The 24,498-nt window shown below is 45.6% G+C and overlaps 1 protein-coding gene across 7 annotated transcripts in view; it reads right to left on the bottom strand.

Moving 5' to 3' along the window:
* Positions 1 to 24,498, bottom strand: part of LOC110487124 (syntaxin-binding protein 4) — a 141,615-nt gene that overhangs the window by 63,703 nt on the left and 53,414 nt on the right. For all 7 annotated transcript variants that reach the window (XM_090197665.1, XM_090197666.1, XM_090197664.1 and 4 more), the window contains exons 3-6: positions 21,639 to 21,734; positions 12,048 to 12,117; positions 11,846 to 11,920; positions 1,362 to 1,441 (exon numbers count right to left, since the gene is read on the bottom strand). In XM_090197665.1, the coding sequence (XP_090053791.1) occupies positions 1,362 to 1,441; positions 11,846 to 11,920; positions 12,048 to 12,117; positions 21,639 to 21,734 (321 nt within the window). The remainder of the gene's footprint in view (positions 1 to 1,361; positions 1,442 to 11,845; positions 11,921 to 12,047; positions 12,118 to 21,638; positions 21,735 to 24,498) is intronic.

Here is a 24,498-nt window from a genome sequence, read left to right on the forward strand (position 1 = left end):
GCTGGATGGGAGAGTTGTGTTATACCATGTGGACATAGAGGGAGGTCCTAACATGCTGGATGGGAGTTGAGTTATACCATGTGGACATAGAGGGAGGTCCTACCATGCTGGATGGGAGTTGAGTTATACCATGTGGACATAGAGGGAGGAGGGAGGTCCTACCATGCTGGATGGGAGAGTTGTGTTATACCATGTAGACATAGAGGGAGGAGGGAGGTCCTACCATGCTGGATGGGAGAGTTGTGTTATACCATGTGGACATAGAGGGAGGTCCTACCATGCTGGATGGGAGTTGTGTTATACCATGTGGACATAGAGGGAGGTCCTACCATGCTGGATGGGAGAGTTGTGTTATACCATGTGGACATAGAGGGAGGAGGGAGGTCCTACCATGCTGGATGGGAGAGTTGTGTTATACCATGTAGACATAGAGGGAGGAGGGAGGTCCTACCATGCTGGATGGGAGAGTTGTGTTATACCATGTGGACATAGAGGGAGGAGGGAGGTCCTACCATGCTGGATGGGAGAGTTGTGTTATACCATGTGGACATAGAGGGAGGAGGGAGGTCCTACCATGCTGGATGGGAGAGTTGTGTTATACCATGTGGACATAGAGGGAGGTCCTACCATGCTGGATGGGAGTTGAGTTATACCATGTGGACATAGAGGGAGGTCCTACCATGCTGGATGGGAGTTGTGTTATACCATGTGGACATAGAGGGAGGAGGGAGGTCCTACCATGCTGGATGGGAGTTGTGTTATACCATGTGGACATAGAGGGAGGAGGGAGGTCCTACCATGCTGGATGGGAGAGTTGTGTTATACCATGTGGACATAGAGGGAGGTCCTACCATGCTGGATGGGAGAGTTGTGTTATACCATGTGGACATAGAGGGAGGAGGGATGTCCTACCATGCTGGATGGGAGTTGTGTTATACCATGTGGACATAGAGGGAGGAGGGAGGTCCTACCATGCTGGATGGGAGAGTTGTGTTATACCATGTGGACATAGAGGGATGTCCTACCATGCTGGATGGGAGAGTTGTGTTATACCATGTGGACATAGAGGGAGGAGGGAGGTCCTACCATGCTGGATGGGAGAGTTGTGTTATACCATGTAGACATAGAGGGAGGTCCTACCATGCTGGATGGGAGTTGTGTTATACCATGTGGACATAGAGGGAGGTCATACCATGCTGGATGGGAGAGTTGTGTTATACCATGTAGACATAGAGGGAGGAGGGAGGTCCTACCATGCTGGATGGGAGAGTTGTGTTATACCATGTGGACATAGAGGGAGGTCCTACCATGCTGGATGGGAGAGTTGTGTTATACCATGTGGACATAGAGGGAGGTCCTACCATGCTGGATGGGAGAGTTGCGTGTCGACCCAGTACTACTGCTGGATCCATACTTCTCCAAAAGCTCTGAAAACTCTCTCCTGTAAGAAACCAAAGGGGTAAATAATGACACATCCCCAACAACAAGTTAGAACTGAACTATAACACTGTACTCACAGCCACACAGCCACAAGGCCACACGGCCACACGGCCACACGGCCACACGGCCACACGGCCACACAGCCACACAGCCACACGGTTCACTGAAACGACAACCTTATATTATCTCACACCCCACAGAACCCCAAATCATATCACACCCACTATCTCACACCCCACAGAACCCCAAATCATATCACACCCACTATCTCACACCCCACAGAACCCCAAATCATATCACACCCACTATCTCACACCCCACAGAACCCCAAATCATATCACACCCACTATCTCACACCCCACAGAACCCCAAATCATATCACACCCACTATCTCACACCCCAAAGAACCCCAAATCATATCACACCCACTATCTCACACCCCAAAGAACCCCAAATCATATCACACCCACTACCTCACACCCCACAGAACCCCAAATCATATCACACCCACTATCTCACACCCCAAAGAACCCCAAATCATACCACACCCACTACCTCACACCCCACAGAACCCCAAATCATATCACACCCACTATCTCACCCCACACAGAACCCCAAATCATATCACACCCACTACCTCACACCCCACAGAACCCCAAATCATATCACACCCACTATCTCACCCCACACAGAACCCCAAATCATATCACACCCACTACCTCACACCACAAAGAACCCCAAATCATATCACACCCACTATCTCACACCACACAGAACCCCAAATCATCACACCCACTACCTCAGACCACACAGAACCCCAAATCATATCACACCCACTATCTCACACCACAAAGAACCCCAAATCATATCACACCCACTATCTCACACCACAAAGAACCCCAAATCATATCACACCCACTATCTCACACCACAAAGAACCCCAAATCATATCACACCCACTATCTCACACCCCAAAGAACCCCAAATCATATCACACCCACTATCTCACACCCCACAGAACCCCAAATCATATCACACCCACTATCTCACACCCCAAAGAACCCCAAATCATATCACACCCACTATCTCACACCCCACAGAACCCCAAATCATATCACACCCACTATCTCACACCACACAGAACCCCAAATCATATCACACCCACTATCTCACACCCCACAGAACCCCAAATCATATCACACCCACTATCTCACACCCCACAGAACCCCAAATCATATCACACCCACTATCTCACACCCCACAGAACCCCAAATCATATCACACCCACTATCTCACACCCCAAAGAACCCCAAATCATATCACACCCACTATCTCACACCCCACAGAACCCCAAATCATATCACACCCACTACCTCACACCCCACAGAACCCCAAATCATATCACACCCACTATCTCACACCACAAAGAACCCCAAATATATCACACCCACTATCTCACACCCCAAAGAACCCCAAATATATCACACCCACTATCTCACACCACAAAGAACCCCAAATCATATCACACCCACTATCTCACACCCCACAGAACCCCAAATCATATCACACCCACTATCTCACACCCCACAGAACCCCAAATCATATCACACCCACTATCTCACACCCCACAGAACCCCAAATCATATCACACCCACTATCTCACACCCCACAGAACCCCAAATCATATCACACCCACTACCTCACACCCCACAGAACCCCAAATCATATCACACCCACTATCTCACACCCCACAGAACCCCAAATCATATCACACCCACTACCTCACACCCCACAGAACCCCAAATCATATCACACCCACTACCTCACACCCCAAAGAACCCCAAATCATATCACACCCACTATCTCACACCCCACAGAACCCCAAATCATATCACACCCACTATCTCACACCACACAGAACCCCAAATCATATCACACCCACTATCTCACACCCCACAGAACCCCAAATCATATCACACCCACTATCTCACACCCCACAGAACCCCAAATCATATCACACCCACTATCTCACACCCCACAGAACCCCAAATCATATCACACCCACTATCTCACACCCCAAAGAACCCCAAATCATATCACACCCACTATCTCACACCCCACAGAAACCCAAATCATATCACACCCACTACCTCACACCCCACAGAACCCCAAATCATATCACACCCACTATCTCACACCACAAAGAACCCCAAATATATCACACCCACTATCTCACACCCCAAAGAACCCCAAATATATCACACCCACTATCTCACACCACAAAGAACCCCAAATCATATCACACCCACTATCTCACACCCCACAGAACCCCAAATCATATCACACCCACTATCTCACACCCCACAGAACCCCAAATCATATCACACCCACTATCTCACACCCCACAGAACCCCAAATCATATCACACCCACTATCTCACACCCCACAGAACCCCAAATCATATCACACCCACTACCTCACACCCCACAGAACCCCAAATCATATCACACCCACTATCTCACACCCCACAGAACCCCAAATCATATCACACCCACTACCTCACACCCCACAGAACCCCAAATCATATCACACCCACTACCTCACACCCCACAGAACCCCAAATCATATCACACCCACTATCTCACACCCCACAGAACCCCAAATCATATCACACCCACTACCTCACACCCCACAGAACCCCAAATCATATCACACCCACTACCTCACACCCCACAGAACCCCAAATCATATCACACCCACTACCTCACACCCCACAGAACCCCAAATCATATCACACCCACTATCTCACACCCCACAGAACCCCAAATCATATCACACCCACTACCTCACACCCCACAGAACCCCAAATCATATCACACCCACTACCTCACACCCCACAGAACCCCAAATCATATCACACCCACTATCTCACACCCCACAGAACCCCAAATCATATCACACCCACTATCTCACACCCCACAGAACCCCAAATCATATCACACCCACTACCTCACACCACAAAGAACCCCAAATCATATCACACCCACTACCTCACACCACAAAGAACCCCAAATCATATCACACCCACTATCTCACACCCCACAGAACCCCAAATCATATCACACCCACTACCTCACACCCCAAAGAACCCCAAATCATATCACACCCACTACCTCACACCCCAAAGAACCCCAAATCATATCACACCCACTATCTCACACCACAAAGAACCCCAAATCATATCACACCCACTATCTCACACCCCACAGAACCCCAAATCATATCACACCCACTACCTCACACCCCACAGAACCCCAAATCATATCACACCCACTACCTCACACCCCAAAGAACCCCAAATCATATCACACCCACTACCTCACACCCCACAGAACCCCAAATCATATCACACCCACTACCTCACACCCCACAGAACCCCAAATCATATCACACCCACTACCTCACACCCCACAGAACCCCAAACCATATCACACCCACTACCTCACACCCCAAAGAACCCCAAATCATATCACACCCACTACCTCACACCCCACAGAACCCCAAATCATATCACACCCACTACCTCACACCCCACAGAACCCCAAATCATATCACACCCACTACCTCACACCCCACAGAACCCCAAATCATATCACACCCACTACCTCACACCCCAGAGAACCCCAAATCATATCAAGCTGAATATATAGATATATAAATATATAGAATATCAACAGCTACAGTATAAGGGTGAAAGTGTGTTTTTTAAGTAAAGGTGTTGCTGTGTAGCTCCCCTGCTGAATACACACTATCACCCACTAATCCCATTGTTGTTGGCTCTAGAATGGAGGCTTAATATACTGAGAGAGAGAGAGAGAGAGAGAGAGAGAGAGAGAGAGAGAGAGAGAGGGAGAGAGAGAGAGAGAGAGAGAAAGAGTAGGGAGAGAGAGAGAGAGAGAAAGAGAGAGAAAGAGGGGGAGAGAGAGAGAGAGCGAAAGAGAGAGAAAGAGGGGGAGAGAGAGAGAGAAAGAGAGAGAGAGACAGAGAGAGAGAGAGAGAGAGAGAGAGAGAGAGAGGGGGAGGGAGAGAGAGAGAGAAAGAGGGGGGAGAGAGAGAGAGAGAGAGAGGGAGTGGTGGATAGAGAGAGAGAGAGGGAGAGGGAGAGAGTGGGGGATAGAGAGAGAGAGAGAGAGAGAGAGCGAGAGAGAGAACATTTCCTGGTATTCCCTCAGTGTCATTGTTATGATCTTAAAAATAAATTGGATTGTGGACGGATTTCCGTGACCAGGTACATCCACTGAATGATCCCTTAATCAAATCTGAGATATTCTTGGAATGCCGGGCACTGCTTGGTATAATATGCTTTTTTTCTGTAACAACTGTAGAGGAAAGGTGGTTTTTCGTCTCACTTGCACATAGATTTTTTTTTTTTACAATTTTACCTATATTGAACTAGGCAAGTCAGTTAAGAACAAATTCTTATTTTCAATTACGGCCTAGGAACAGTGGGTTAACTGCCTGTTCAGGGGCAGAACGACAGATTTGTAACTTGTCAGCTCGGGGGTTTGAACTTGCAACCGTTCCGACCCTGCCGCCCCAGATTTAATGTCTTCCTCTTCCTGTATCATCTTCCTATATCCAGTCCTTATTGCAGATTCCCCACCTGGACCAGAAGCAGCTAACACTGACGTATGGTCTACACCTTCCTAGGGGTCGGGGGTAAGGGGTCGGTGGTAAGGGGTCGGTGGTAAGGGGTCGGTGGTAAGAGGTCGGTGGTAAGGGGTCGGTGGTAAGGGGTCGGGGGTAAGGGGTCGGTGGTAAGGGGTCGGGGGTAAGGGGTCGGGGGTAAGGGGTCGGTGGTAAGGGGTCGGTGGTAAGGGGTCGGTGGTAAGGGGTCGGGGGTAAGGGGTCGGTGGTAAGGTGTCGGGGGTAAGGGGTCGGTGGTAAGGGGTCGGTGGTAAGGGGTCGGTGGTAAGAGGTCGGTGGTAAGGGGTCGGGGGTAAGGGGTCGGGGGTAAGGGGTCGGTGGTAAGGAGTCGGTGGTAAGGGGTCGGGGCTAAAGTTTATTTCTTGAACTGCATTGTTGATTAATCGCTTGTAAGTAAGCATGTCACGGTAAGGTCTACAGTCCACCTGTTGTATTCTGCGCATGTGACAAATAACATTTAATTTGTTTTGATTTGACGGTCAGTTATGGGTGAGCAGTATCTTTCCTGTTGCCTGGCGACTCCAACTGAATTCTTCCTCTATGTTCACTACGTACTCAGTCTGAGACCGGCCATCATTGAAGTCATTTGTGGTGATGTCAAAATGAGGGGTGTTGTACAAAACAAACCAATCAGAGTATCAAAGCCAATGAAGAATTTTAACAACGCCACTTTACCCACATGTGTTCTGGCCATCGGTTTCTGGGACCAATCAGAACGGTTAGAATGTGTTTGCGTTCTAGAACTCATAGGGGAGGTTCTCAGATCCAGACTCATTTGGAGAAGACCCCCAGACAGGAAGGATGTCCCCTTTCTGACCCCAGACAGGAAGGATGTCCCCTCTTTGACCCCAGACAGGAAGAATGTCCCCTCTCTGACCCCAGACAGGAGGGATTAGACTGCTCTGATCAGCTATGTGGTGCTCTTCAACATGGCCTAGTTGGCTTTGTGGGTGTGTGCTGTGTGTGTGTGTGTGTGTGGTGGTGGTGGTGGGGGGGGGGTCCAGTCTGAATCTCTGGTATATTTAACCTCACTGCAGGGGAATGTCCAGTCTGAATCTCTGGTATATTTAACCTCACTGCAGGGGAATGTCCAGTCTGGATCTCTGGTATATTTAACCTCACTGCAGGGGAATGTCCAGTCTGAATCTCTGGTATATTTAACCTCACTGCAGGGGAATGTCCAGTCTGAATCTCTGGTATATTTAACCTCACTGCAGGGGAATGTCCAGTCTGAATTTCTGGTATATTTAACCTCACTGCAGGGGAATGTCCAGTCTGAATCTCTGGTATATTTAACCTCACTGCAGAGGAATGTCCTGTCTGAATCTCTGGTATATTTAACCTCACTGCAGGGGAATGTCCAGTCTGGATGTCTGGTATATTTAACCTCACTGCAGGGGACTGTCCAGTGTCTTCCTTCATATCACCATCAGGATGGGCTGCTGGGACAGACGGATTAACAACCTCGGAGGTCACATAGGGTCACGTGGTGATCTGATGTCACTAGCGGGACTGACTGGTGGTTAAGGTGGCTAACACCAAAGACACCATCTCTAGCAGTCTGGAGTCTCACTAATGGGAATGAAGAACTAGAGCCATTGAGTTACTGTAAATAAATATCAATTTGGGGGTTTTAAATGTTGGGTCTATATTTAGTCTACATTTAGTTATATTGTAAGTGTTCATTTCAACAGGATTCCCTGCTTAAATAGAGGTTGGTTCTAGCTTCATGGTTAGTTATATTGTAAGGTGTTCATTTCAACAGGATTCCCTGGTTAAATAGAGGTTGGTTCTAGCTTCATGGTTAGTTATATTGTAAGTGTTCATTTCAACAGGATTCCCTGGTTAAATAGAGGTTGGTTCTAGCTTCATATTCCCTTTCTATTTCTGACCCCCTCTCATCACAGATCAATGGTACTAAGACTTTAACAGCCAGGTTAATATTACTGCGCAGTGGACCCAAATAGCATGGAGGAGATACAGAACGAGGGAGAATAGGGGGAAAGAATTAGAGAGAGGGAGAGGGGGATTAGAGCGAGAGAGATGAAGAGAGGAAGGAACAGAAATGGAAAGGCATAATCCCTCCATCCTCTCCTCTCCTTTCCCCTCCTGTCTCCTCCTCTCCTCTCCTTTCCCCTCCTGTCTCCTCCTCTCCTCCTCTCCATCCCTCCTGTCTTGGCCTGTGTGCTGAGCTCTGAGCTCTGAATGTTGGTTAAGGCACAGAACACAGATTATAGAACGATGTGAGAAGCACAGGCTCATCTCATGAGCCTCCTTTCCTGCCTATAGCCTGCTTTCCTGCCTGTAGCCTGCTTTCCTGCCTGTAGCCTGATTTCCTGTCTGTAGCCTACTTTCCTGCCTGTAGCCTGCTTTCCTGTCTGTAGCCTGCTTTCCTGCCTGTAGCCTGCTTTCCTGTCTGTAGCCTGCTTTCCCGCCTGTAGCCTGCTTTCCTGTCTGTAGCCTGCTTTCCTGCCTGTAGAATGTAGCCTGCTTTCCTGTCTGTAGCCTGCTTTCCCGCCTGTAGCCTGCTTTCCTGTCTGTAGCCTGCTTTCCTGCCTCTCCTGCCTGTAGCTTTCCTGCCTATAGCCTGTAGCCTGCTTTCCTACCTGTAGCCTGTAGCCTGATTTCCCGCATGTAGCCTGCTTTCCTGTCTGTAGCCTGCTTTCCTGCCTGTAGCCTGCTTTCCTGTCTGTAGCCTGCTTTCCTGTCTGTAGCCTGCTTTCCTGCCTGTAGCCTGCTTTCCTGTCTGTAGTCCGCTTTCCTGCATGTAGTCCGCTTTCCCGCCTGTAGCCTGCTTTCCTGTCTGTTTCCTGCTTTCCTGCCTGTATCCTGCTTTCCTGCCAGTAGCCTGCTTTCCTGCCTGTAGCCTGCTTTCTTACCTGTAGCCTGTAGCCTGATTTCCTGCCAGTAGCCTGCTTTCCTGCCAGTAGCCTGCTTTCCTGCCTGTAGCCTGCTTTCCTGAATGTAACCTGCTTTCCTGTCTGTATCCTGATTTCCTGCCTGTAGCCTGATTTCCTGCCAGTAGCCTGCTTTCCTGCCTGTAGCCTGCTTTCCTGAATGTAACCTGCTTTCCTGTCTGTGGCCTAATTTCCTGCCTGTATCCTGATTTTCTGCCTGTAGCCTGCTTTTCTGCATGTAGTCCGCTTTCCTGCCTGTAGCCTGCTTTCCTGTCTGTAGCCTGCTTTCCTGCCTGTAACCTGATTTCCTGCCAGTAGCCTGCGTTCCTGCCTGTAGCCTGCTTTCCTGCCTGTAGCCTGCTTTCCCACCTGTAGCCAGTAGCATGCTTCACTGTATGTAACCTTCTTTCCTGCCTGTAGCCTGATTTCCTGCCAGTAGCCTGCGTTCCTGCCTGTAGCCTGCTTTCCTGCCTGTAGCCTGCTTTCCCACCTGTAGCCAGTAGCATGCCTCACTGTATGTAACCTTCTTTCCTGCCCGTAGCCTGCTTTCCTGCCTGTAGCCTGCTTTTCTGTCTGTAGCCTGCAGCTTTCCTGCCTGTAGCCTGCCTCTCCTGCCTGTAGCTTGAACACTCTGTAGCCTGTATAGCCTGCCTAATTGTGTGTGTGTGTGTGTGTGGGTGTGTGTGTGCGTGTGCGTGTGTGTGCGTGTGTGTGCGTGTGTGCGTGCGTGCGTGCGTGCGTGTGCGTGTGTGTGTGTGTGCGTGCGTGACAGCTAGTGTGACCTGGTTTCATGCTGACTCACAATGTCAAAACTGACCACCCGGTCGGCTGTTGCTATGGCATCGTGGTTAGATTAGCAACCTGGCTAAATGTTAAATGCTAAAAACAATAGGCTACCAGATGGCAGAATATGATGAGTGGGGGATGCAGGTTCTTTCTCTCTGTTAATGTTTTGACAGATATAACCTTCCACGGGCTGTTTAGAGCAAATCAAGACTTCATCACGTAGTAAAAGTTAGATTTGACTGTGTTTGCTGTGTGATGTGGTTCCCTCCCTTCCCTGACTTTCAAATCAAATCAAATGTTACTGGTTAAATACACATATTTTGCAGATGCTTATGTTTCTAGGGATAACAGTGCAGCAATACCGAGCATTACCAAACAATACACACAAATCCTTAAAACATTTAAAGAACGTAGAGCTCTTTGTCGAGGCACAGATCTGGAGCATTGAAGGTCCCCAAGAACACAGTCGCCTCCATCATTTGGAACCACTCTAAGACTCTTCCTAGAGCTGGCCGCCGGACCAAACTGAGCAATCTAGGGACAAGGGCCTTGGTCAGGGAGGTGACCAAGAACCCAATGGTCACTCTGGCAGAGCTCCAGAGTTCCTCTGAGGAGATGGGATAACCTTCCAGAAGGACAACCATCTCTGCAGCACTCCACCAATCAGGCCTTTATGTTAGAGTGGCCAGATGGAAGCCGCTCCTCAGTGAAAGGCACATGACAGCCCGCTTGGAGTTTGCCAAAAGGCACCTAAAGGACTGTCAGACCTTGAGAAACAAGATTCTCTGGTCTGATGAAACCAAGTTTGAACTCTTTGGTCTGAATGCCAACCGTCACATCTGGAGGAAACCTGGCACCATCCCTACGGTGAAGCATGGTGGTGGCAGCATCATGTCTGGAGGACACCTGGCACCATCCCTACGGTGAAGCATGGTGGTGGCAGCATCATGTCTGGAGGACACCTGGCACCATCCCTACAGTGAAGCATGGTGGTGGCAGCATCATACTGTGGGACAGCATCATGCTGTGGGGATGTTTTTCAGCGGCATGGACTGGGAGAATAGTCAGGATCAAGGGAAAGATGAACGGAGCAAAGATCCTTGATGAAAACCTGATTTCTGCTATCTCCTGAAGTCCACAATCTGCTCCTTTTGTTTTGTTAACGTTGAAGGAAAGGTTATTTTCCTGGCACCACTTCACCAGGGCCCTCCCCTCCTCGCTGTAGGCTGTCTCATCATTGTTCGTAATCAGGCCTACTACTGTTGTGTTGTCTGCAAACCTGATGATTGAGTTGGAGACGTGCGTGGCCACGCAGTCATGTGTGAACAGGGAGTACAGGAGGGGGCTGAGCACGCACCCTTGTGGGGCCCTCGTGCTGAGGATCAGCGTAGCAAGTTCACAGGTTCATCAGTTTGGATTAACAGTCTGTACTAAATGTCTTTCCATTCATCCTGTTGTTGCTGCCCGGGGTGGAGAGAAAGGTAGGAAGAAGAAGAAGTGCCTGAGGCGGAGCGAGGGCATCCCAGCCCAAAAACCCTTCCCAAAATGTCCCCCATGCCACTGCCAGGGTTATTCATAGCCAAAGAAACGCTCAGCGCCTTGCCAACCTTCTGGTTTATCAACTAAATCATTCATTTTTACTTTGAATAATTAAAAAAAATGGCATCTTTTTAATAATCAACATTTTTGAGAGGAGGAGGACGAGAAGGAGGAGGAGTAGGAGGAGGAGAGGGAGGAAGAGGAGGAGGACAGGCAGGCCAAGTTGAGAGATAAAGGACATTCAGGGATACAGATGGACATGGAGCACGATTGGAGTTCCAAACCGACAAAAAACACCTGATAGCTGACATTCAGACTTCAGACACAAATGCGGATAACAGACCCTCAACATCAGCGACCCAATTTGTGTTGACGCTAAAGTTGTGATTAAGTGTATTGACACTAAGCCTACAGAATGTGGCCAATGATACGTGGTCGTGTGCATCTCATATCTAGACGCGGTGCTCAGGGCCTACCTGGCTTCCTCGTCTCTGGCGATCAGAAGGCGCATTTGGTTGCTCGAGGACGCTGATCTCAGAACGTCTACTGCTCTGTTATAAAACAATAACAGAAAAACAAAAAAGTTAATGTCTTGACGACATCAACACAAATTTCACTGGTCTTTTTGGTATTTTTCCAATGAAGAGAGAGTTTTTTTTTTTTTATTGTTGAACCTACCTTTCACTGGTGACCCCTAGTAAACTCTCCCCATTCACCTCCAAGATCTGGTCTCCCGCCTGAAGGTGTCCTGGTGAGGTGAGAGGTCAACACAAGGTCACAGGTCAAACAGTGATGTCATCAAGGTGAGGATGTATTAATCACATCATATGATGTCATCAGAATATGAAGTATAAGAGAGGTTGGTTCAGTGAAAATCCTGCTTGTACGATGAGTAACCTTGCCTCAGTCAAGAGTCCCGAAAACTTGTTTTTGGCTCCCCAAACTATAGCTCAGCGGGCTAATGGTCTTGTGGCGGGCAGACGACCCAGAGTTCAGGGGGCACCTTTTACCTGGAATATCTAAGCATAACAAACCAGGGCCTGTGTTCACAAAGCCTCTCAGACTGGGAGAGCTCATCTAGGATCTGGTATCCACCTGTCTTATTCAATATTATCTAATAGGCAAAACTGATCCTAGATTAGCACTCCTAATCTGAGAGGCTTTGTGAATAGGGCCCAGGTATTTTAAATCTGATATAAATTACAGGAGCCCTATTGGCTGGTATCGTGACAACACTAATCACGTCTCTACCAAACAAGGGAAAGTAAGAAGAGCACTTAAGGGGAGTATACAATCTGTAGACGGCATAGACTAAGAGTAAACAAAGAGATGAAAACTATTGAGAGGGCCCTTCCTGGACCTTCCTTGACCGCTGAAGGAGACTTGTTAATCAGTGATATGTCTCTATCTCTTTATCCCACCAGAACTGACCTCAGAACAGTTAATCAGTGATATGTCTCTATCTCTTTATCCCACCAGAACTGACCTCAGAACAAACAGTTCATCAGTGATACCATCCTGAGAGATGAGATGTCACCACAACCACTTCTCCTGTCACTCACTGGTTCATGAGCTCAACCTAGGATGCATCTGAAATGGCACCCTATTTCCTATATATAGTGCACTACTTTGACCAAAGCCCTCCAAGTGCCCTTGTCCAAAGTAGTTCACTACATAGTGAATAGGGTACCAAATCAGACACAACCCTAGAGGAGATTGTTTGGAAGTGGAGTAATTTAACGACTCTATATGATAAACACATTACTATCTCTTCCTCGGGGATAACCTTATTGGGATTGTGTCTAGCTAGGGCCTTTCTCTTTGGACCAGGCGATCTATGTTCGCAACCCACTAGAGACCTGGTCCTTCTCCCTCAGTTCATTACGATATGATATAACCAATCTGAGATCCCGACCCACTAGAGACCTGGTCCTTCTCCCTCAGTTCATTGCGATATGATATAACCAATCTGGGATCCCAACCCACTAGAGACCTGGTCCTTCTCCCTCAGTTCATTACGATATGATATAACCAATCTGGGATCCCGACCCACTAGAGACATGGTCCTTCTCCCTCAGTTCATTACGATATGATATAACCAATCTGGGATCCCGACCCACTAGAGACCTTGTCCTTCTCCCTCAGTTCATTACGATATGATATAACCAATCTGGGATCACGACCCACTAGAGACCTGGTCCTTCTCCCTCAGTTCATTACGATATGATATAACCAATCTGGGATCACGACCCACTAGAGACCTTGTCCTTCTCCCTCAGTTCATTACAATATGATATAACCAATCTGGGATCCCGTCCCACTAGAGACCTGGTCCTTCTCCCTCAGTTCATTACGATATGATATAACCAATCTGGGATCACGACCCAGTAGAGACCTGGTCCTTCTCCCTCAGTTCATTACGATATGATATAACCAATCTGGGATCACGACCCAGTAGAGACCTGGTCCTTCTCCCTCAGTTCATTACAATATGATATAACACAGAGTTGTGCAAACTGTACATCATAGCAATTGCAGTTAGTTCCATTCACTACAGTAGGGCTAGTAACAATGGTACATTTGATTAATTTAGTCAATTTCTGGAGCCCAAAAGGGACAAGTTACATAAGTCACTGGTCTAAAAGACTTGATGAGTTTATCTGATATGATCTGTAGCAGAGAGCATGTTCTACATAACTTATTTTAAATAACCATGTTTTAACAGTCCAAATACCCAGACTTAGTAGGTCTTCTGGGTAGAAGAAAATACAATGTTTTATAGTGCGAGGACTTTTTTTGAAAAATGAGTTTGCTTTAAATGCTAGGATGTCATACTCATTTCGACTTTTCATCTGGTAGAATTCACTGCACCACTATTCAAGAAGATATTCGTTTTTCGAGATGCACTTGTGTCTGACAACAGCTGATAACAGATCTGTACTCATATAGACACTCTATACTGATACTGTAGTAAGTCTCCATAGTAACAGAGTCTGTACTCATATAGACCTCTATACTGACACTGTAGTAAGCCTCCATAGTAACAGTCTGTACGCATATAGACCTCTATACTGACACTGTAGTAAGTCTCCATAGTAACAGTCTGTACTCATATAGACCTCTATACTGACACTGTAGTAAGTCTCCATAGTAACAGTCTGTACTCATATAGACCTCTATACTGACACTGGTGTAAGTCTCCATAGCAACAAAGTCTGTACTCATATAGATCTCTATACTGACACTGTAGTAAGTCTTCATAGTAACAGAGTCTGTACTCATATACACCTCTATACTGACACTGTAGTAAGTCTCCATGGTAACAGAGTCTGTACTCACATAGACCTCTATCTATACTGACACTGTAGTAAGTTTCCATGGTAACAGAGGAAGACAGGAAGAGATCGAGACAGACCTGTTTAATCCTACCCTTCAGAGGTATTAACACTGATAGTACTACGCACTGGGATGATGCTGGACACACACACACACACACGCACACACACACACACACACACACGCACACGCACACGCACACACACACGAGCCACTTACACCACAGCCTGTACGTATACATTAAAGTAGTAGTTAGCTGTATTTCCTGAGGGCTATAGGTAGTAGTTAGCTGTATTTCCTGAGGGCTATAGGTAGTAGTTAGCTGTATTTCCTGAGGGCTATAAGTAGTTAGCTGTATTTCCTGAGGACTATAGGTAGTAGTTAGCTGTATTTCCTGAGGGCTATAGGTAATAGTTAGCTGTATTTCCTGAGGGCTATAGGTAGTAGTTAGCTGTATTTCCTGAGGGCTATAGGTAGTAGTTAGCTGTATTTCCTGAGGGCTATAGGTAATAGTTAGCTGTATTTCCTGAGGGCTATAGGTAATAGTTAGCTGTATTTCCTGAGAGCTATAGGTAATAGTTAGCTGTATTTCCTGAGAGCTATAGGTAGTAGTTAGCTGTATTTCCTGAGGGCTATAGGTAGTAGTTAGCTGTATTTCCTGAGGGCTATAGGTAGTAGTTAGCTGTATTTCCTGAGGGCTATAGGTAATAGTTAGCTGTATTTCCTGAGGGCTATAGGTAGTAGTTAGCTGTATTTCCTGAGGGCTATAGGTAATAGTTAGCTGTATTTCCTGAGGGCTATAGGTAATAGTTAGCTGTATTTCCTGAGAGCTATAGGTAATAGTTAGCTGTATTTCCTGAGAGCTATAGGTAGTAGTTAGCTGTATTTCCTGAGGGCTATAGGTAGTAGTTAGCTGTATTTCCTGAGGGCTATAGGTAGTAGTTAGCTGTATTTCCTGAGGGCTATAGGTAATAGTTAGCTGTATTTCCTGAGAGCTATAGGTAATAGTTAGCTGTATTTCCTGAGGGCTATAGGTAATAGTTAGCTGTATTTCCTGAGGGCTATAGATAGTAGTTAGCTGTATTTCCTGAGAGCTATAGGTAATAGTTAGCTGTATTTCCTGAGAGCTATAGGTAGTAGTTAGCTGTATTTCCTGAGGGCTATAGGTAATAGTTAGCTGTATTTCCTGAGGGCTATAGGTAGTAGTTAGCTGTATTTCCTGAGAGCTATAGGTAATAGTTAGCTGTATTTCCTGAGGGCTATAGGTAGTAGTTAGCTGTATTTCCTGAGGGCTATAGGTAATAGTTAGCTGTATTTCCTGAGGGCTATAAGTAGTTAGCTGTATTTCCTGAGGGCTATATGAGTTAATCGAGCAATTAGAAGCTCAACTCACTCTGCCTAGATATGTTGTCCACTACTAGATCTTCCTTGGTTTCAATTGGTTTTATTGTGATAGAAAATGTATCTGCTGGAAGCGCTTGTTGCTGTTTCCCGAAGCCCCTGCGCTCTGCCTAAGAAAACAGCTATCTTCATCATCTTCCTTTTCCGCCATATTGCTTTCCCCTATCCAGTCCTGTCAGATCTTCAATAGGGAGCGAACGAGGACAGGAAGAAAGACAAACTTCTGGAATGAAACATGGCCCAAGGTTGTGACCTCAGTAACCCTTCCTTCCGATGAATAATAGTTTATTCTAGGAACTCTCTGTTCCAGTGAAACCACTTCACTCCAAACCCCATGTGTCCCAAATGGCACTGTATTCCCAATTTAGTGCACTACTTTTACCCACAGAGCACATAGGCTTCTGGTCAAAAGTAGTGCACTAAATATGGAATAGGGTGCCATTTGGGATGCAAACCCTTTCTGACTTCTGAGTCTGATGGATTTTCCCAGGCCTTCATTCACAATAATGAGATTGCTCTTCTTTGGTCATTAGTGCGAAAGCTGTCCCAAATCACAGGGATCAAAGCAATTTAATCACACCATGTTTGGGTTGGAGCAGAGGCAGATTTCCCAGTAGTTATCTGTGTCCCAAACGGGACCTTATTCCCTACATAGTGCACTGCTTTTGTCCAGAGCCCTAAAGTAGTGCACTATGTAGGGAATAGGGTGCCATCTCTGGTCTAAAGTAGTGCACTATGTAGGGAATAGGGTGCCAGCTCTGGTCTAAAGTAGTGCACTATGTAGGGAATAGGGTGCCATTTGAGATGCAGTACTTATCAGCGACTGTTGCTGCCCTTTTCTGCAATCCTTCATTTCAGGGACCAAGTAGAGAAACCACATCCAAAACACACAGACCAGAGCGGCCTGTCGATTAGTGGACTGAAACACAGACCAGAGTGGCCTGTCGGTTAGGGGACTGAAATACAGACCAGAGTGGCCTGTCAGTTAGTGGACTGAAACACAGACCAGAGTGGCCTGTCGGTTAGGGGACTGAAACACAGACCAGAGCGGCCTGTCGGTTAGTGGACTGAAATACAGACCAGAGCGGCCTGTCGATTAGTGGACTGAAATACAGACCAGAGTGGCCTGTCAGTTAGTGGACTGAAACACAGACCAGAGTGGCCTGTCGGTTAGGGGACTGAAACACAGACCAGAGCGGCCTGTCGGTTAGTGGACTGAAATACAGACCAGAGCGGCCTGTCGATTAGTGGACTGAAATACAGACCAGAGTGGCCTGTCGATTAGTGGACTGAAACACAGACCAGAGTGGCCTGTCGATTAGTGGACTGAAACACAGACCAGAGTGGCCTGTCGATTAGGGGACTGAAACACAGACCAGAGTGGCCTGTCGGTTAGTGGACTGAAACACAGACCAGAGTGGCCTGTCGATTAGTGGACTGAAATACAGACCAGAGTGGCCTGTCGATTAGTGGACTGAAACACAGACCAGAGTGGCCTGTCGATTAGTGGACTGAAATACAGACCAGAGTGGCCTGTCGATTAGTGGACTGAAACACAGACCAGAGTGGCCTGTCGATTAGTGGACTGAAACACAGACCAGAGTGGCCTGTCGATTAGGGGACTGAAACACAGACCAGAGTGGCCTGTCGGTTAGTGGACTGAAACACAGACCAGAGTGGCCTGTCGATTAGTGGACTGAAATACAGACCAGAGTGGCCTGTCGGTTAGTGGACTGAAACACAGACCAGAGTGGCCTGTCAGTTAGTGGACTGAAACACAGACCAGAGCCACAGACCAGAGCGGCCTGTCAGTTAGTGGACTGAAACACAGACCAGAGTGGCCTGTTGATTAGTGGACTGAAACACAGACCAGAGTGGCCTGTCGGTTAGTGGACTGAAACACAGACCAGAGTGGCCTGTCGATTAGTGGACTGAAACACAGACCAGAGCCACAGACCAGAGCGGCCTGTCGGTTAGTGGACTGAAACACAGACCAGAGCCACAGACCAGAGTGGCCTGTCGGTTGGTGGACTGAAACACAGACCAGAGCAGCCTGTCGGTTGGTGGACTGAAACACAGACCAGAGTGGCCTGTCAGTTAGCAGACTGAAACACAGACCAGAGCCACAGACCCGAGTGGCCTGTCAGTTAGTGGACTGAAACACAGACCAGAGCGGCCTGTCGATTAGTGGACTGAAACACAGACCAGAGTGGCCTGTCAGTTAGTGGACTGAAACACAGACCAGAGCCACAGACCCGAGTGGCCTGTCAGTTAGTGGACTGAAACACAGACCAGAGTGGCCTGTCAGTTAGTGGACTGAAACACAGACCAGAGTGGCCTGTCAGTTAGTGGACTGAAACACAGACCAGAGCCACAGACCAGAGCGGCCTGTCAGTTAGTGGACTGAAACACAGACCAGAGTGGCCTGTCAGTTAGTGGACTGAAACACAGACCAGAGTGGCCTGTCAGTTAGTGGACTGAAACACAGACCAGAGTGTCCTGTCGGTTAGTGGACTGAAACACAGACCAGAGCCACAGACCAGAGTGGCCTGTCAGTTAGTGGACTGATACACAGACCATAGTGGCCTGTCAGTTAGTGGACTGATACACAGACCAGAGTGGCCTGTCAGTTAGTGGACTGAAACACAGACCAGAGTGGCCTGTCAGTTAGTGGACTGAAACACAGACCAGAGCCACAGACCAGAGTGGCCTGTCAGTTAGTGGACTGAAACACAGACCAGAGTGGCCTGTCAGTTAGTGGACTGAAACACAGACCAGAGCCACAGACCAGAGTGGCCTGTTGGTTAGTGGACTGATACACAGACCAGAGCCACAGACCAGAGTGGCCTGTCGATTAGTGGACTGAAACACAGACCAGAGCCACAGACCAGAGAAGCCTGTCGGTTTCGGTTAGGGGACTGAAACACAGACCAATGATAAACAGTGATTTATAATGGAGGGATACTTCTACTGTCTGAATGATAAACAGTGATTTATAATGGAGGGACACTTCCACTGTCTGAATGATAAACAGTGATTTATAATGGAGGGACACTTCCACTGTCTGAATGATAAACAGTGATTTATAATGGAGGGATACTTCTACTGTCTGAATGATAAACAGTGATTTATAATGGAGGGATACTTCTACTGTCTCAATGATAAACAGTGATTTATAATGGAGGGACACTTCTACTGTCTGAATGATAAACAGTGATTTATAATGGAGGGATACTTCTACTGTCTGAATGATAAACAGTGATTTATAATGGAGGGATACTTCCACTGTCTGAATGATAAACAGTGATTTATAATGGAGGGATACTTCTACTGTCTGAATGATAAACAGTGATTTATAATGGAGGGATACTTCCACTGTCTGAATGATAAACAGTGATTTATAATGGAGGGATACTTCTACTGTCTCAATGATAAACAGTGATTTATAATGGAGGGACACTTCTACTGTCTCAATGATAAACAGTGATTTATAATGGAGGGACACTTCCACTGTCTGAATGAAAAACAGTGATTTATAATGGAGGGATACTTCCACTGTCTGAATGATAAACAGTGATTTATAATGGAGGGATACTTCCACTGTCTGAATGATAAACAGTGATTTATAATGGAGGGACACTTCTACTGTCTCAATGATAAACAGTGATTTATAATGGAGGGACACTTCTACTGTCTCAATGATAAACAGTGATTTATAATGGAGGGACACTTCTACTGTCTCAATGATAAACAGTGATTTATAATGGAGGGACACTTCTACTGTCTGAATGATAAACAGTGATTTATAATGGAGGGATACTTCCACTGTTTGAATGATAAACAGTGATTTATAATGGAGGGACACTTCTACTGTCTGAATGATAAACAGTGATTTATAATGGAGGGACACTTCTACTGTCTGAATGATAAACAGTGATTTATAATGGAGGGACACTTCTACTGTCTGAATGATAAACAGTGATTTATAATGGAGGGACACTTCTACTGTCTGAATGATAAACAGTGATTTATAATGGAGGGACACTTCTACTGTCTCAATGATAAACAGTGATTTATAATGGAGGGACACTTCTACTGTCTGAATGATAAACAGTGATTTATAATGGAGGGATACTTCTACTGTCTGAATGATAAACAGTGATTTATAATGGAGGGATACTTCCACTGTCTGAATGATAAACAGTGATTTATAATGGAGGGACACTTCTACTGTCTCAATGATAAACAGTGATTTATAATGGAGGGACACTTCTACTGTCTGAATGATAAACAGTGATTTATAATGGAGGGACACTTCTACTGTCTCAATGATAAACAGTGATTTATAATGGAGGGACACTTCTACTGTCTGAATGATAAACAGTGATTTATAATGGAGGGACACTTCTACTGTCTGAATGATAAACAGTGATTTATAATGGAGGGACACTTCCACTGTCTGAATGATAAACAGTGATTTATAATGGAGGGACACTTCTACTGTCTCAATGATAAACAGTGATTTATAATGGAGGGACACTTCTACTGTCTGAATGATAAACAGTGATTTATAATGGAGGGATACTTCTACTGTCTGAATGATAAACAGTGATTTATAATGGAGGGATACTTCCACTGTCTGAATGATAAACAGTGATTTATAATGGAGGGACACTTCTACTGTCTCAATGATAAACAGTGATTTATAATGGAGGGACACTTCTACTGTCTGAATGATAAACAGTGATTTATAATGGAGGGACACTTCTACTGTCTCAATGATAAACAGTGATTTATAATGGAGGGACACTTCTACTGTCTGAATGATAAACAGTGATTTATAATGGAGGGACACTTCTACTGTCTGAATGATAAACAGTGATTTATAATGGAGGGATACTTCTACTGTCTGAATGATAAACAGTGATTTATAATGGAGGGACACTTCTACTGTCTGAATGATAAACAGTGATTTATAATGGAGGGATACTTCTACTGTCTGAATGATAAACAGTGATTTATAATGGAGGGATACTTCCACTGTCTCAATGATAAACAGTGATTTATAATGGAGGGACACTTCTACTGTCTCAATGATATACAGTGATTTATAACAAGTGCCATGGGATCATTTAATGACCTCAGAGAGTCAGGACACCTGTTTAACATCCCATCCGAAAGACAGCACCCAACACAGGGCAGTGTCCCCAATCATTGCCCTGGGGCATTGGGATATTTTTTTAAACAAGAGGAAAGAGTGCCTCCTACTGGCCCTCCAACACCACTTCCAGCAGCACCTGGTCTCCCATCCAGGACCAACCCTGCTTATCTTCAGAAGCAAGCCAGCAGTGGTATGCAGGGTGGTATGCTGCTGGCTGTTAACCCACTGTTCCCTGGTAGGCCATCGTTGTAAATAAGAATGTGTTCTTAACTGACTTGCCTAGTTAAATAAAGGTTCAATTAAAAAAAATAAAAACCTGTGTTACTGTTGCCATCGCCACCCGTTCTCTTTCTACATAGAAAGACACTTACCATCACTTGAAGCAAGGCCACCTGGTAAAATCCTTTTCACGTAGACTCCAAACTCCTCTCCCGTTAACTCCTTCATTCCTCCAATCACTTTGATCCCTGAGGGGGAAAATAACACCATAGAACAGAGGGCTGTTTAATATACATGTTACATGCATATACATCATACATGCCTATACATGTTTAACTACTGTCTGTCTGTCACTGGGTTAGTAATGACTCATAGAACAGAGGGCTGTTTAATAGTGGCCTATACATGTTTAACTACTGTCTGTTTGTCTGTCTGTCTGTCACTGGGTTAGTAATGACTCTGAGCTGAAAGCTGTCTCAGGAAGAACAGTAGAGTCTTCTCCAATTGAACGACAAAAAACTGATCCCATCCACTGAAGTTGATGAAGTTTGGAGAGTTGACCTTGTTCTTCAGTCATTGTGCAGAACAGCAGAGATATCTCTGTATGCTGACACAATAGTGGTGGGAATTCTGTACATTCTCTTTACATCAACAGGCCTATCTGTGTCAATAACATAGCATGAGTTAAACCTACACAACTAAAGCACTCGTCTCCAACAGCCTTGAGGGGATACAGAAACTCAGGTAACCCTTCACAAAGCCTTTGTAATGTAAATTAGCATACTAATACCACTGCAGTTTAAATAATGGCTACATAAGCAATGTACTGATAGTATACAGTGTATGTATATTCTACAGAGACACTCCTGGACTCTCAACTGTTTTTTTGGGACTGAGGTGAACTATAAGGAAGTGTTGCCCAGGTAACAGGCCAACAACAACCACCGATGAACTTTACTACATGGTAATTACAACAAAAGGTAACTTAATGGTTGCCTCAGGTTATTAAAAGTGTGTGTGTGTGTGTGTGTGTGTGTGTGTGTGTGTGTGTCAAGCGGTTGCTGTATATGTATGCCTGTCTCCCAAATGCCATCCTATTTTCAGTGTGGTCCTACATGGTTAATACCTGACTATGGGTCTATAGATGGGTCTATAGATGGTTAATACCTGGCTATGGGTCTATAGATGGGTCTATAGATGGGTCTATAGATGGTTAATACCTGACTATGGGTCTATAGATGGGTCTATAGATGGTTAATACCTGACTATGGGTCTATAGATGGGTCTATAGATGGTTAATACCTGACTATGGGTCTATAGATGGGTCTATAGTTGGTTAATACCTGACTATGGGTCTATAGATGGTTAATACCTGGCTATGGGTCTATAGATGGTTAATACCTGGCTATGGGTCTATAGATGGGTCTATAGATGGTTAATACCTGACTATGGGTCTATATAGATGGTTAATACCTGACTATGGGTCTATAGATGGTTAATACCTGACTATGGGTCTATAGATGGGTCTATAGATGGTTAATACCTGACTATGGGTCTATAGATGGTTAATACCTGACTTTGGGTCTATAGATGGGTCTATAGACGGTTAATACCTGACTATGGGTCTATAGATGGTTAATACCTGACTATGGGTCTATAGATGGTTAATACCTGACTATGGGTCTATAGATGGGTCTATAGATGGTTAATACCTGGCTATGGGTCTATAGATGGGTCTATAGATGGTTAATACCTGACTATGGGTCTATAGATGGGTCTATAGATGGTTAATACCTGGCTATGGGTCTTTAGATGGGTCTATAGATGGGTCTATAGATGGGTCTATAGATGGTTAATACCTGACTATGGGTCTATAGATGGGTCTATAGATGGTTAATAACTGGCTATGGGTCTATAGATGGTTAATACCTGGCTATGGGTCTATAGATGGTTATTACCTGGCTATGGGTCTATAGATGGGTCTATAGATGGTTAATATCTGACTATGGGTCTATAGATGGGTCTATAGATGGTTAATACCTGGCTATGGGTCTAAAGATGGGTCTATAGATGGGTCTATAGATGGTTAATACCTGACTATGGGTCTATAGATGGGTCTATAGATGGTTAATACCTGGCTATGGGTCTATAGATGGGTCTATAGAAGGTTAATACCTGACTATGGGTCTATAGATGGGTCTATAGATGGTTAATAACTGACTATGGGTCTATAGATGATTAATACCTGACTATGGGTCTATAGATGGGTCTATAGATGGTTAATACCTGGCTATGGGTCTATAGATGGGTCTATAGATGGTTAATAACAGGCTATGGGTCTATAGATGGTTAATACCTGACTATGGGTCTATAGATGGGTCTATAGATGGTTAATACCTGACTATGGGTCTATAGATGGTTAATACCTGACTATGGGTCTATAGATGGGTCTATAGATGGTTAATAACTGGCTATGGGTCTATAGATGGTTAATACCTGGCTATGGGTCTATAGATGCGTCTATAGATGGGTCTATAGATGGGTCTATAGATGGTTAATACCTGACTATAGGTCTATAGATGGGTCTATAGATGGTTAATACCTGGCTATGGGTCTATAGATGGGTCTATAGATGGTTAATACCTGACTATGGTTCTATAGATGGGTAATACCTGACTATGGGTCTATAGATGGGTCTATAGATGGTTAATACCTGACTATGGGTCTATAGATGGGTCTATAGATGGGTAATACCTGACTATGGGTCTATAGATGGGTCTATAGATGGTTAATACCTGACTATGGGTCTATAGATGGGTCTATAGATGGTTAATACCTGACTATGGGTCTATAGATGGGTCTATAGATGGTTAATACCTGACTATGGGTCTATAGATGGGTCTATAGATGGTTAATACCTGACTATGGGTCTATAGATGGGTCTATAGATGGTTAATACCTGACTATGGGTCTATAGATGGGTAATACCTGGCTATGGGTCTATAGATGGTT

This window comes from Oncorhynchus mykiss, chromosome 13 (assembly GCF_057628025.1).
Source record: "Oncorhynchus mykiss isolate SJ-2025 chromosome 13, ASM5762802v1, whole genome shotgun sequence".
In the NCBI taxonomy this organism is placed as follows: Eukaryota; Metazoa; Chordata; class Actinopteri; order Salmoniformes; family Salmonidae; genus Oncorhynchus; species Oncorhynchus mykiss.